We start from the raw sequence: 13,098 nt of genomic DNA on the forward strand, positions 1-13,098 counted from the left end.
TTAAAAAGATATATCCGATCATAAATCGAAGAGCATTGGTACAGGATAAAAACATCTGGTAATATGAGAAAGCATCAAGACCAGAATTTAAAAATATTCTCCATGCTCCTATCCCAGAGTTACCACTGGGATGTGGGTCTACGCACACACATTTTATGTGGAGTTCTGTCCTCATTATTTACATTTATGACTTTGTATCCTTGATGACATCATCTGTGGTCCAGTCCTACACGAATGGTTTTTGGGGATGTTTACAGGCGTGGACTTGCATCAAGTGCGAAAATTCACATCTTCTAACAAGCAATACATGACACTCTCAGCTGAGGCTGAACAGGATGGCGTTTGGCTCTCTTGTTTTTGCTCTTGTGTCCTGATAATTGGTTTTTTTTTTTTCCTACCTTTTACATTTGTGTGGTTTTTTTGTTGGTAATTTCAATATTTTAAACAGCCACAAACATGGGCTGAGGTACAGCTTGGGACCCTGAGTTAGAAAGGCCCACTGGGCCTCATGTGTGTGCATGAGTTAGAAAAGCTTCATTCAGGCTGTAGTGATGGAGCTGCTGCCCATTGAGTTCAGTGTGAATGAACTAACTGTACATATTAATAAGGTGTCCTTAAACGTAAGCACAGATGATGAAGTCATGTATTGATCTGATGATAAAAAGGCCTGAAAACTTGAAGGACCATGACTGTGTTTCCCCAAGAAGTAATGCTTAAGTATTGACCGAGCCACTGGTCCTGTCATCACTGTGGAACAGAGCCACTTCAGGTGGCAAGAAGCGGCTGTGTATTTGTGTATGTGTGGTGTAGCATGTGTGAATTTGTGCATATGTGATGCATACATGTGCAGCTATCCCTTGGTACCCACGAGGGCTTGGTTCCAGCCCCTCTGCTCCCACAGGCCTCAAAACCTGCAGATACTTATGTGAAATTGCACAATATTTGCATGTAACCCACGCACATCCTCCCATGTGCCTTCTGTATCTCTAGGTCACTCACGATGCTGATACCTGGTACCGAAGGAGATGCCGTGTGAACAACGTTAGGCTATACTGGTGGGAATAAGGACTAGAAGGAACGTGCTGTATACGTTCAGTACAAGCCAGTGCTGTCTGCCATTCCCACCCCGCATGTAAAACCTCAGGCACAGAGGCCAACCGTGACTGCCCTGAAGCCGAGGTGACTGGCTTCAGTGTAAAAACTTTATCTAACCCTATAGTTCTGTTAGTTGCGCAGATCCCCTTGTCTTGCCAGAAGGGTGTCTGGGGTGGTGTTTCCAGAGAGGACTCTGGCCAATGGATGCATTGTATCCTCTCATGGATTTATAGTGCTGTGGCATTGCTGAGAGGCCAGCCTGCTCAGAAGCAGGCTGTCATCTGTGTGCCTCAGAGGTTACATCTTGCCATGAACCCTTTCTGTTTTCCATTTTCCCTACTTCCGGCCACCACAGTATGCACAGCTCTAATCCTCATGTCCTCCCTCCATGAAAGGCTGACACCTCTGAAGCCATGAGTCCGCACTCTCCTTTTATGTTGTTTATATGAGGCCACCTGTCACAGTGACTGGAACACTTAACACGGTGACAGTTAGGATAGGGTCTCACTGTAGCCCAGGCTGGCCTTGAACCCCTAATTTTTGTGCTTCAGCTTCCAAGTGTGGGGCTGCAGGCTGTACTCTCATGCCCAACCTTGTCGGTGTTTTTCATCTCATCTGTGCTGACAGATTCACAGTTGTGCTACGTTTCTATGACAAAATGCCTGAGATCACTAGTTCTAAGAAGGGAAAGCTTGCTTCGGCTCAGATTTCCAGGGATTTATGAGGACAGCATTTATCGTGGTGGGAGTGTGTGGTGGAGCACGTTGGCTGTGAAGAGAAAGACAGGAAGGGACAGGATTTCTAGCATGTGCTTTAAGGGCAAACCCCCAGTGACCTAGCTTCCACCTCTGGGCTCCACCTACTGATGGTTGCACCGCAGGCTGGTGACCATGGTCCTGGTGAGGGCACTCACCAAGCGATGGTGTGGTTTCTCATCACTGTCTGGTCTACTTTTCTCCAGTGGCTGGTGGCAATGTCACCTTTTCACCGGCCTTCTTATCATCCTTCTATCCACTCCAGTGACTTGTCTGACCAAGTCTGTTATATGCCTCTTGTAATTGAGTTAGTTGTTTTTCTGTTCATGAGTTCCGAGGCTTTTAAAAAGGCATCCCATATAGCTGTCATTTCTTCACTTGGCTTTCTTTTGTGCAAACAAATGCATGTCATGGAATCATTCCTTGCATGGTGTTCTCCCACCAAACCTTTTCAGGGGGAAATATGTTATAATGCCAGTGGAGATCCTGAATTCGGTCAGCCTGGCTTGGGTTAGGTGCAGGTCCCCTTTTGTGCCGGGCCCAGGCAGTACTGTATTTGGCCAGGCATGGGAAACAAGCCTCCCAATGGCAAAACAGTGAGAAAGGAGATAATTCTCCAAGAGAAACTGGTACTAAAGCCAAAAAAAGGGGGAAGGAAACCAGGCAGGAGCATGGGTTGACCACAGCGTGGGAGAAACCAGTGAGCACTGCTAATGTGTATCTGGCGCCAGACAAAGGCTCATTCATAGCTGTTCATTATCATGTTTGATTCTCAGGGAGGCTGTTGTCTCCATTCCAGAGTGAAGGGCACCACAGCCAAGGAGGCCAGTACCTTGTGAGTGTCCCGTAGCAGCAAAGAGGTGTGTGACGTCCTCCAGCCCTGAGCTCTCAGGGCCGACCTAGGACCAACCTCGTGACAGAGTCTGCTTTGTGCCTAGAAGCACTGCATGGGATTTGTTCAGGGCTTCATTCCTGTAAAGCGGTGGGCCTGCCACAGTCCGAGAACTTCAGAGACTGGGGACAGGAAGGAGTCCAGGACGGACTCATGCGTGAGGAGGCTTTCCATATGTGGGAAGGTACTTTCCATCAGTTTTAAGAAAAAATATTCGGCAGTCTTTCTTAATTTTTTTAATTTTTCTTTTATTCTTTAATGTTAGTGTCCTTTGCAGCCAGCTAGCCAAACTTGGCTTGGACATCTCCAGGGACAGGGACCTTTGATACTGTTTTCACTTTCTATGCCTCAGTTTACCCAACTAGAAAGTAAAGTCATTAGCTTAGCTGAGTTCTGCCATTTCTGTCTGCTTTAACTTCTTCAGTTTCCATCCCCAGCACCATTATGTGTATGTATATATGTGTGCATATGCACATGTAAATATGATTAATATATGTCTATCATATATGTCAGTCATATATCGCACACGCCTGGATTTGATCTCTACACATGGTATGTGTATCAGATGATTATAATATACCTCATAAATATGTACAAGTGAAAGTGATGAGCTATTTTTACTGTAATTATACAGATTTATTATAATTACACACAGCTCTCTGTGGACCAAATGGTAATTATTGGCTCAGGAAACAGGTGTCTGTAGACTTAGCTTCAAGCTGAACTAGATACAGTCAGATTGCATCCTCCGAGTTTCCTTACATCGTTTCATTCTGGGGCTGACCTCACCGCAGACGTGGTAAGGTGGTGCAGCCTAGCACCAAAGTCCCAGGCCTGAGGCTTACTGACCCTGACTGGTCTAGCTCAGGTCACATGTTCATACCTCTTCATACCACCGTGGATAGTCCCTCCTCCGTTTAAGGGACTGGACAAGATGGAGAAACAGGCTCGCTGGAGAAAGGTTAATGTGCCAGAGCCAACAGGGACCCACTGCTGTCCTCACTGAGGTCCTGCCAACGGACACCTCAGTTTCCCCAAGTTTGTTTATCAGTGTATTGTCTCCTGTGTGTGCTGTTACACGTGATCAGGGTCAGAGACATGTCCTCCGGTTGCTAGGATGACTTATGACCTTATTTTGCTAGACCTTCATATAACTTGGGAAAGAGAGGAGGTTGGTGCTGTTAGCCCACTTCCCAGATGGAGAAGCTGAGACTCAAGGGACATCTGAGTTGGCCTGAGTCCTCGCTGGTGGAAACACCAGGGCGGCTCAGTATTGGGGTAATAGAAGATTACTGTAACAGAGGCAAGTGCCCTGACTTCTCTTGATAAACGTGAAGGTTTTAAGAATTACTCCAACAGAAGAACCACGTGGGGAGAGCCAGGCAGTGATACAGTGCGGGGAGTGCAGCTGCCCCACGCTGACCTTGTCCCATCCCTGACAAATCTGCAGGCAGGGGCTGTCATTCCTCTTCTGTTAAGGAGGGCGCTAAGGCTCCAAGACAACAAGGGACTGACTGGTCCAGCTGGTCCTTGGCCAAACTGAGTTTTTCTGGGTTTTTCCCGCCTCAAACTCCTCTCAGGGATGGAGGATTTTCTTAGCCTGCTTTGTGTTATTGTAATAGAAGGGCACCAGGTAATAACTGGTAAAGACTGGACATTTATTCCTTGGAAACTGGGAAGTCTATGGCCAAGCGGCGCATCTGACGGGACCTTTATGATGCTAATCATAGTAAAGGTGGATGAAAGATTAGGAGGGGACAGGTGGGCTAAACTCACTTTTCTGAGAAACCCACTGGGCATCATGAACCCACCCCTGAGCCAATACCTCTAGCCCATCTAGACCTCTCAAAGGTGCACCTGCTGACACCGTTCCATGGAGATGGACCGGAAGAGGATGCTTCCCAACCCTGTCATCCCCCTGTGGTTAACACTCATCTCCTCTGTCCCTCCCTGCAGGTCTACATCATCCGAGTCACGTGGTCCAGTGGTGCCACAGAGGCCATCTACCGGCGCTACAGCAAGTTCTTTGACCTCCAGGTAGGCGTTTGTGATGGTGAGAAGGTGAATGGGCTTTCCCTATGCTGTGACTTTAGAGCCTTGTCTTTTCATGGTCTTGACTCTAAATTGACATCCATTACTTGGAGCCTAAATAAGGTTTTTGATTACCCTATGTTTTGACACATTTAACTAAATAAGAGGTACTTGTTGACTGTCCCTGAAGTGGGGGGGACCAGTCTGGAGGTCACACGTGGCTCTAGAGCCATGTTGAACCAAGTGTTCTACAGTGATCAGGTGGTGATCCAGGATCATCATAAGTCTGGACACCTAATGCACACTGTCTCCCCAGCCCCACCTACTAGCTTTTACACTACTGCCTCTCACCTGGGATGCTACTCTGTGCTCTCCTTCCTGAACCATTGGCCTGGGTGACTCTTCTTCACCAGGGTCCCCAGCTTCTGGAAGCCTTGCCTGACTTTGTTCTTTGCTCTTAGGGAGCTATCACCCCGGGCTGTGAGCTTCTTCATACTAATGTTCTCAGCTTATCTGTCTCTTCTAGACTGTGACAGGCATGGGTAGGGACCATGTTTTCCTCATCCTTTCTTTCCTTAATGCTTTTATTCAAGGCCTGGCACAAAGCATACGCTTACTTAGAGATTGATGCATGTTTGCATGAGTGAGTGAGAATGTGAATGAATGAATGGACGGATGAATGAATGAATGAAGCAATGAATGAATGAACGAATAAACAAACGAACCACATGCACGACCAGTCTCACTGTGAGCCGGGGAACATGAGGACAGCTCAGTCGGATCCATCTTCACTAGCATGACACAATGCTAGTCCTGGGCCTGTAGCTTCATCTCCATGCCTCCATAAACAGGCAGCTCCAAGGAGGCCGGAGAAGTCAGGGTCCTTCATGGGATGACAAAGTTCTTTAGACAGTGTCTGCCACAGACACTAGGGGATGTTCCTGGCTGATTTGTGCTGAGGGTCCAGGGCAAACCTCCATCCCATGATGGATGCGTGGTGTCTGCCCTACTAGTGACAGAACCAACTCAGGTTTGCTTTGGGTATTTTGGCCAGGTGGTTGACTGCCCTGGGAGGGGAGGGCTTCCAGGCTTCCTGCTCCGCTTACTGCACGGGTTTCACTCTGTCGTCTGACCTGACTTCTCCGTCTGTGTCCCCACTCCAGTGGTGTTGGCTTCATCCTCTCTCACACATGATTGCAAATGGCTCTAGCAACTCTGGGCTCGCACTCTGTAGGAAAGAGTAACAGTGATTTCTCACATGTGCTGGCAGTCACTCCGTGTTTCATTGGCCCAGCTCTATGCCAATCACTATGACAACCAATGGTCTTTCCTGGGTTGCCCTTCCACCCTTGGTATCAAGGGCATAGTCTGGGTTGGGAAGGAGAATCTTGGGTTCTGGTATTATTAACTGCAGGCGTCCTTGACTACATAGACCCAAGCTGTTCCTGACAGTGTGGACTGGAGACTGTCCGGAGCCTGTGTCCCACTCTGGTAAAGGAGGGCAGACAGCAACAGGCTGCTGACTGCTTTCTCCTGTGCAGCTAAAACAGTCTCTAAATGCCTTCATGACACACAGTCAGGCGCTGCTGCATTGTGTGAAGTGAGTGAGATACCAGCCACTTAATTATTTAAAACATCACGAGCTCGTCTGCGATGCTTTGTGTTGAGCAGCATGCGGCCACATCTAGCGGGGTCGCATACAGGTTATCATTTTCTGCTGCTCTGCTGCAAATGAACCAAATGTAAATAAACAGCGGGGCTGTCTGGAAAACTCGCACAGGCCATGACTTTGATCCCAGCCCCGTAATAAACAAACTAAACCACCGTCTAGAGTGAGCAGATGGGGGAGAAGAAAACACAGGAAGAAGAGGCATGGGGCAGCGGTGATCCCTGGTACCATCGGGTGCCCTGCGCAGGTGCCACAGCCCATGTGATAGTGACTGATAACATTCAGGGCTGCTCTGCCCTTTCACACAGACAGGTGATACGGGTGACCAGAGCTTTTGTCCTTTGCTAAGCTGCTGTTCCAGGCAGTGGCATCTACCTTGGGAGCTTTGCCTTGGCGTGTGTTCATGGGCTCCTTGCCAGCTTGGCACCTCCAAGAAAGACCCAGAACAAACACTGCTATGACCTTGGGAGACCTAGTGTCCACTGGCAGCTCCTGGCCATCTGTCTTGTGACCTCAGGACCCTCTGACCTACCTGCTCTATTTTCCCACTGGCTGCTCTAGACCAGCGTCTTCGCTTGCCCATGGCCGACACGCTCAGCATCTGTCCTCTCCGTCAGCTGTCGTTCCTGCTCTCAGGAACCTGGAGTCCCTGGGTGCTAGTTCTAGACTCCAGTGAAAGGATCTGGTGGTATTCAGGATCCTGGGTCAGACTCCATCCCAGCCTGTCAGCTGTGGAGAGGAGCAGGCAACACTGGACTGGGGAATGCCAAGGTGTGAGGGAGCCCTGTGAATGTATCTGAATCCTGCCATGTTGAAGCGTGTGGCTAGACTGTTGCTTGAATTCCCTATTCCAGCCTGGCCAAGGCTGAAGACAAACCCAAGTTCAAGATTCGGCTTTCCCTTCAGGTCTCAGCTTGGTGTTTCCTCTGCCCTTTTCCGAGCCTCCGTTTCCTCCTTCACTTTTAATGGGAAGGAAAGTGCTTCCATCATGTACTTGTTAGGCCAGCAGAGTGAGGTGGACGTGGCTCGGTGCGTTAGCTGTCATCTGTCCCTCTCCACAGATGGGACACCTGCAGTGACCGCCCTTCCTGGGTCCGACTACAGGTCTTCCCAACTCAGATCCTGGGCTATACTAGACCACTGGTCTCACTGATTTCTTAAAAGTCAGTTTTTCTTCCCAGCTCGGTATAGTGATGATTGGGGGTTTGCTGGGGCAGAATTGGCTGCCTCGCGTGGCCGTCCCTGGCACGGTGAAGCTGTCCAGAGGCCCGGCTTCATCCAGGTTTAAGGAGTCCTAGATGGTGTGGTGGCGGAGTAGCAAAACCATGTGATTCTGGGGGGTCCGGGTCAAGCTAGAAGCAACCTCCCTGTATCCATATCCACCCCAGAGGGGTGTGAGAGGTCAGGCCATTCAATTCGGCTGTTCCCAAGAACTAGGCAAGAAGACCAGCCCATGTGGGGCCATGATACCCCAACATTAGATGATTTCATGATTCGATGTCTCATTTGGCACACAGCCTTGATTTTTTTTTTTTTTTTTTTTTTTAGAAATGGTTTGGCTCACAAAGTGAGGGAAGGGCTGAGGCTTGGTGAGGAGGAGCAGGAGGAGCAGCTGAAGTGGTGTGAACTGGTGTGGTGTAACAGGAAAAGCAGAGAACTCGGAAGACCTGGGCCCAGCCACACCCAGCTGTGCCTTGGGCCCACCCCTTTACTCAGTAAAACGTCAGTAAACAGCCAGCATTTCCGAAGCTCTGTTCCCGGGCTCAGTCCATTCGTTTAACCACCGGGACCAGTTTATCAGATTACACGGATGAACGAGCCCAGGCTCAGAGGGTTCATTCGCTGGCCCAGCCATAGATCTAGTACAGTAGTACTCGGATTTGAGGCTGTGATACCCAAGTCCCTGCTTTTAGCCATTCTGTTCTCTGTTGCTGCTTTTGCTACCAGCTATGAGTTAAAATTGGTGATTGTGCTCAGAAGGGAAGGGGACAGTGGGCAGACACTGGTGGTTAGGTATCTTTTGGGGGTAATGAAAGTGTTCTAGAGTTGGATAGTGGTCATGACTGCATGCTGTGTAAATACACAGAAAACTGCTGAGTGGTACATTTTAAAGGGTCATTTGTGGTATGTGAGGCATCGCTCTCTCTCTTCTCTCTTTCCCTCTCCCTCTCCCTCTCCCTCTCCCTCTCCCTCTCCCTCTCTCTCTCTCTCTCTCTCTCTCTCTCTCTCTCTCTCTCTCTCTCTCTCCCTCTCAGAGGTAGAGACTATAAGAAAGCCCCGAGCTGCTAAATATGGTAGAATGACTGGCAGACCCAGGCTGCTTGGGATTGGAGAAAGATAAAGGGAGGATATGACAGCGGTTTCTTGAGGTTCCAGACTTTAGAATTTGACAGCTGGGCTTCAGTCCAGCCTGAGCTTCAGTTTTTGTCAGACTGTCATGGTACAGACAGCAGAACCCAGCTAGGTTGGATTATCTCAACTCACGTCTGTCAGCTGAATAGAGCTGAGAAATTCAAGGACTTTCGGCTTTGGATCCAACTAGGCCCAGAGCCACAGTGTCAAAGACTCGGCTCTCTCCACTGTGCCTGGCCCTGTGCTGAGGTGCATGGCAGCAGCTACTGCTTCAGATGGTGTCCACATCAGCACCATTACTTTGGGGGGGGGGGGGGGATGTCCCCTACGGCTTAATCTCGTCTTGGACCATAGGACAAGGTGGTCAAGGCCAGCACAGGGATAGAAAAACAGGATCAACATCTTGGTGATGTTTCTGGATACCAGCTGCCCAAGTGCATCAAGGGGAATAGCAGCTGCCCAAGGGCATTGGGGAATTCAGAACCGCAGGTGTCCGCTCTGGTAGGGTGGAAAATTTAAGCAAAGGAAACGATGTAAAGACTCGTGGTGGAAGGAGCATGGCCCAGACTACTTCATGGCAAAGGACACTGTCACCAGCAAAAATGACCCCATAATAAGGACTCACCTTCCTGATGCCTTAGAAAAGCTGTACTCTAATGGTCAGGTCTGCCACTGAGACTTGACATCGGGCCGTGTGTCTTATTCATGTGAGGCTGCAGGGGACAGAATAGAGCCCTGAGCTTGGAGTAGGAACTCCTGATGTGAGGTCCCAACCCTTGGACAGGTCACTCAGCCTCAGCTGTTGTGGATAAGGATGTCTTGGAGGAAGCAGACATCCAAGGCAGGCCTGGGGATGAATGACTGACATGCCCACAGTGCTCAGGGCAGCACCCAGCAGAGGTGCATTAATATCAACTACTCTTAGCTAGAACTGTGAGGTGCCCATTCTTAACTGCCATCTTACTAAATCCTCCCGTGCCAGCATGAGATCAGAACCATGGCCATTTCACAAGTGGGAACACTCGAGTTTAGAGAGGTAGTCACGTGCCCCAAACAGTGGGGATTGAACCACCACCTCCCCAGGACCCAGGATCACCTTTGGATAAAAGGTGGACTTGGCCTCAGAGTCCTGTTCATGGGTTCATGGCCACATCTCCCCACTACAGCGTGAGCACCCCTGAGTCCTTTACAAATAAGTCCCAGACATGGGTCCACCTCACACTGTGTTAAGCAACCTTTGTACTCTGAGTCCTTCAGACTCAGTATGTTACCCTGGAGGAGGGTCACAGATGTCACTGGAGCTCTACAGAGAGACCCCATCTCACAAAAATGAAAAACAAAACAATTCTGATACCGACTATGATAACTGAACCCTGAACGCTGTGCACTGAACTGAGTAAGGCCAGAGAGAAGAGGACAGGTGTTTCACTACACCTGTACCAGGTACCCAGAGTAACCAACTGAGTCACAAGGTGGAGGTGGTGACACCAGGAAGGGCGGATGGAGAGCCATTTGGTGCTCTGGTTGATCCAAGTCTGTGGAGATGGGGGAGGAGATGGGCACCCACCGAGTGTACATAAGGCCACAGAACTGTGTTCCCAGATATGGTTGAAAGCTGTATTGTATGTTGTGTTTGTGTAACACAATTAAAACACAAAAACAAGACAGAGCTGGAGAGATGTCTCAGTGGTTAAGAATACTGGCTTTTCTTCCAGAGATCCTGAGTTCAATTCCCAGCATCCATATGGTATCTCACAACAATCCATATGGGATTTGATACCCTCTCCTGGCATGCAGGCTTACATGCAGACAGAGCATACATATTTATAAATAAATAAATCAAGCAAAAGAGCCGGGCGGTGGTGGCGCACGCCTTTAATCCCAGCTCTTGGGAGGCAGAGGCAGGCGGATCTCTGTGAGTTCGAGACCAGCCTGGTCTACAGAGCTAGTTCCAGGACAGGCTCCAAAACCACAGAGAAACCCTGTCTTGAAAAACCAAAAAAAAAAAAAAAAAAAAAAATCAAGCAAAAGAACCAGCCACCCAGACCACTAAATTACTCCCAAATCAGTTTCAAAGTAGTGTTTCTTACAACCCCCTGCAGAGTGTCCCTCATTTCCCAAATGGCCACACAGGCTCTATGAATGCAACCGGTAGAGGAAGTATCAGGATTTACCTGAGCTGTCTGCTCCAAGGGGACTTACCCAAGGTTAGACCAGTGATATAAAAGCCAGTGTGGACATTTGTTAGCCAATGTAGCCACTCACTAGTCAGTGTGGGCACTCGCTAGCCAGGGTGGACACTCGTTAGTCAGTGTGGATGCTTGTTAGCCAGGGTGGACACTCGCTAGCCAGTGTAGACACTCATTAGTTAACCAGTGTGGACTCTTGTCAGCCAGTGTGGACACTCAGTAGCCCGTGTGGACAGTCGTCAGCTAGTGTGGACAGTCATTAGCCCATGTGGATGCTCGGTAGCCAGTATGGACACTCGTTAGCCAGTGTAGAGATCCAGAGAAGGTATCAAAGGTACCAAAAGAACTGAGTGGGCCTTCTTTCTGTGCGTTTTGACAACACGCTTCTCCTTGGTGGTGTTTCAACTTTTAAAATTGAGAAGGGAAACAGAAATAGACAGCATTAGTATCAATTTCAGAGCCCCTGCAGCTAAGACTGATGGGAAGGTGCTGCTCACCTGTGCACAGAATATTAAGCTTTCCTTGTCTCAAGCTGGTTTTCCATATCCATGTGACCCTGAAACCAGCTAAAGATACTAAAGATATTAGGAAAATGGAATTAGTCAACTGTATTTGGACAGGCCACGTGGCTGCTTTGTGTGTCACTTAAGGTAAATTCATTCCTCTCTCTGCCCTCAGGTTTCCTCATCTGTGATTTGTAGCATTTGTTTCAGAGAGTTACTGTAACTGAAGGTGTTAACTGTCAACTGCTGTGCCCTGTCGCTGTTGTTACTATTATTTTATATTAGCAATATGACCATTATTCATTAGGGTTATTTAACTGTCCTCTGAAGTGATCTACTGAAGCAAAAAGTTCTCTTTGTTGAATTCATTGATTCTTTTTCATTAAACTTGAGTTTTGGAGTAGTTTTCAGTTCTCCATAAAATGCCTTGGAAACTCTAGAGTATTCTTGGGTACCACCCACACTTGCCAGTCTCCTCCACTGTTAGCATCCATTCTGCCCGTGTTTCTTGAAAGCCTGCTATGTGCTGGTAGAGATGCACTCTTCAGAAATGAATCCACCTTTCCAAGGAGGCCCACAGTGGCCACAGCAGTCAGGGAAGGGTAGTGGACCAGGTATTCCTGTCCCCATGCAGAACAGAGTCGGGACCCATGATGGACAGTCACAAATAGTGCCAAGGATAACAGAACCTGAGGTAGCCTTGTGGCTACTGCAGTGAATCTCTTACCTAGCATGTGCAAAGCCCTTGGCTCCATACCTAGCACTGCACAAATCATAAGTAAAATCCACAGTTAAATCCTCTACCCCAGGCTTCTGGAAGCCTGCAGTCTCCAGCTGCCCTGCAAGCCCAGCAACACCAAAGCTGGCCCTCTGCCCCAGGAATTTGTATAAAATAGCACAGAAGAAGCCAGGAGCGCCAGCCCGACACCTGTGTCCCCTGCCCTCTCTGTGTCTTCTCAGCAGTCTTGCAGCGACAGAGTCCCCTGGCCTTGCCACTCTTGGGCTGTAGGCACTGGGTCAGTTTCTTCGCCTCTCGGACCTTGTGTGCTAGTGTTCACAGTCTGAGGAGGTGGGGGGAGGGGATCCCACTGAGATGCAGTACCTGCCTGCTCCGTGGACACATTTCTTCCTTTACCTGTGTGCCTACTCCCTCCTGGAGCCTCATTTCTCCTGGACTTTTCCAGACTTCTTTCTTTCCATCAGAGAGATAGTCTGGGAAGTCAGGGTGATGATGTCCCTGAAGCATACAGGTGGGGGCGCTGCTCACCTGTCGGCCATTCTTGGCAGGCCCTTTGCATCTGCTCTGGCTTCCTTGTGAATTAGGATAGATCAGGATATGCTTCTGTAACAAGTAACCTCAGGGTTATCTTAGTGGTAGAGTACTGGTTTAGCATGTGGGGAGACCCTTGGTTCAGGGGTGGGGACCGTCATCTACATTATTGAGCCAGGCATAGTGATGGTGGTGGTAGCGGCAACAGCAACGGCAACATGTGCCTTTAATCCTAGCACTGAGGAGGCAGAGGCAGGCAGGTACCTGTGAGTTTGAGACCAGCTCTGGCTACAAGCTGGAGGCTAGTTAGCTCCAGTATAGTCAGAGCCTCAAAGTGAGACT

The 13,098-nt window shown here is 49.0% G+C and overlaps 1 protein-coding gene across 1 annotated transcript in view; it reads left to right on the forward strand.

Moving 5' to 3' along the window:
* Sh3pxd2b (SH3 and PX domains 2B) overlaps positions 1 to 13,098 on the forward strand; it is an 85,938-nt gene that overhangs the window by 21,392 nt on the left and 51,448 nt on the right. Inside the window, exon 2 of the mRNA XM_057775582.1 lies at positions 4,699 to 4,779. Coding sequence (XP_057631565.1) covers positions 4,699 to 4,779 — 81 coding nt within the window. The remainder of the gene's footprint in view (positions 1 to 4,698; positions 4,780 to 13,098) is intronic.

The sequence above is a fragment of the Chionomys nivalis genome, chromosome 7 (genome assembly GCF_950005125.1).
Source record: "Chionomys nivalis chromosome 7, mChiNiv1.1, whole genome shotgun sequence".
Taxonomy (NCBI): domain Eukaryota; kingdom Metazoa; phylum Chordata; class Mammalia; order Rodentia; family Cricetidae; genus Chionomys; species Chionomys nivalis.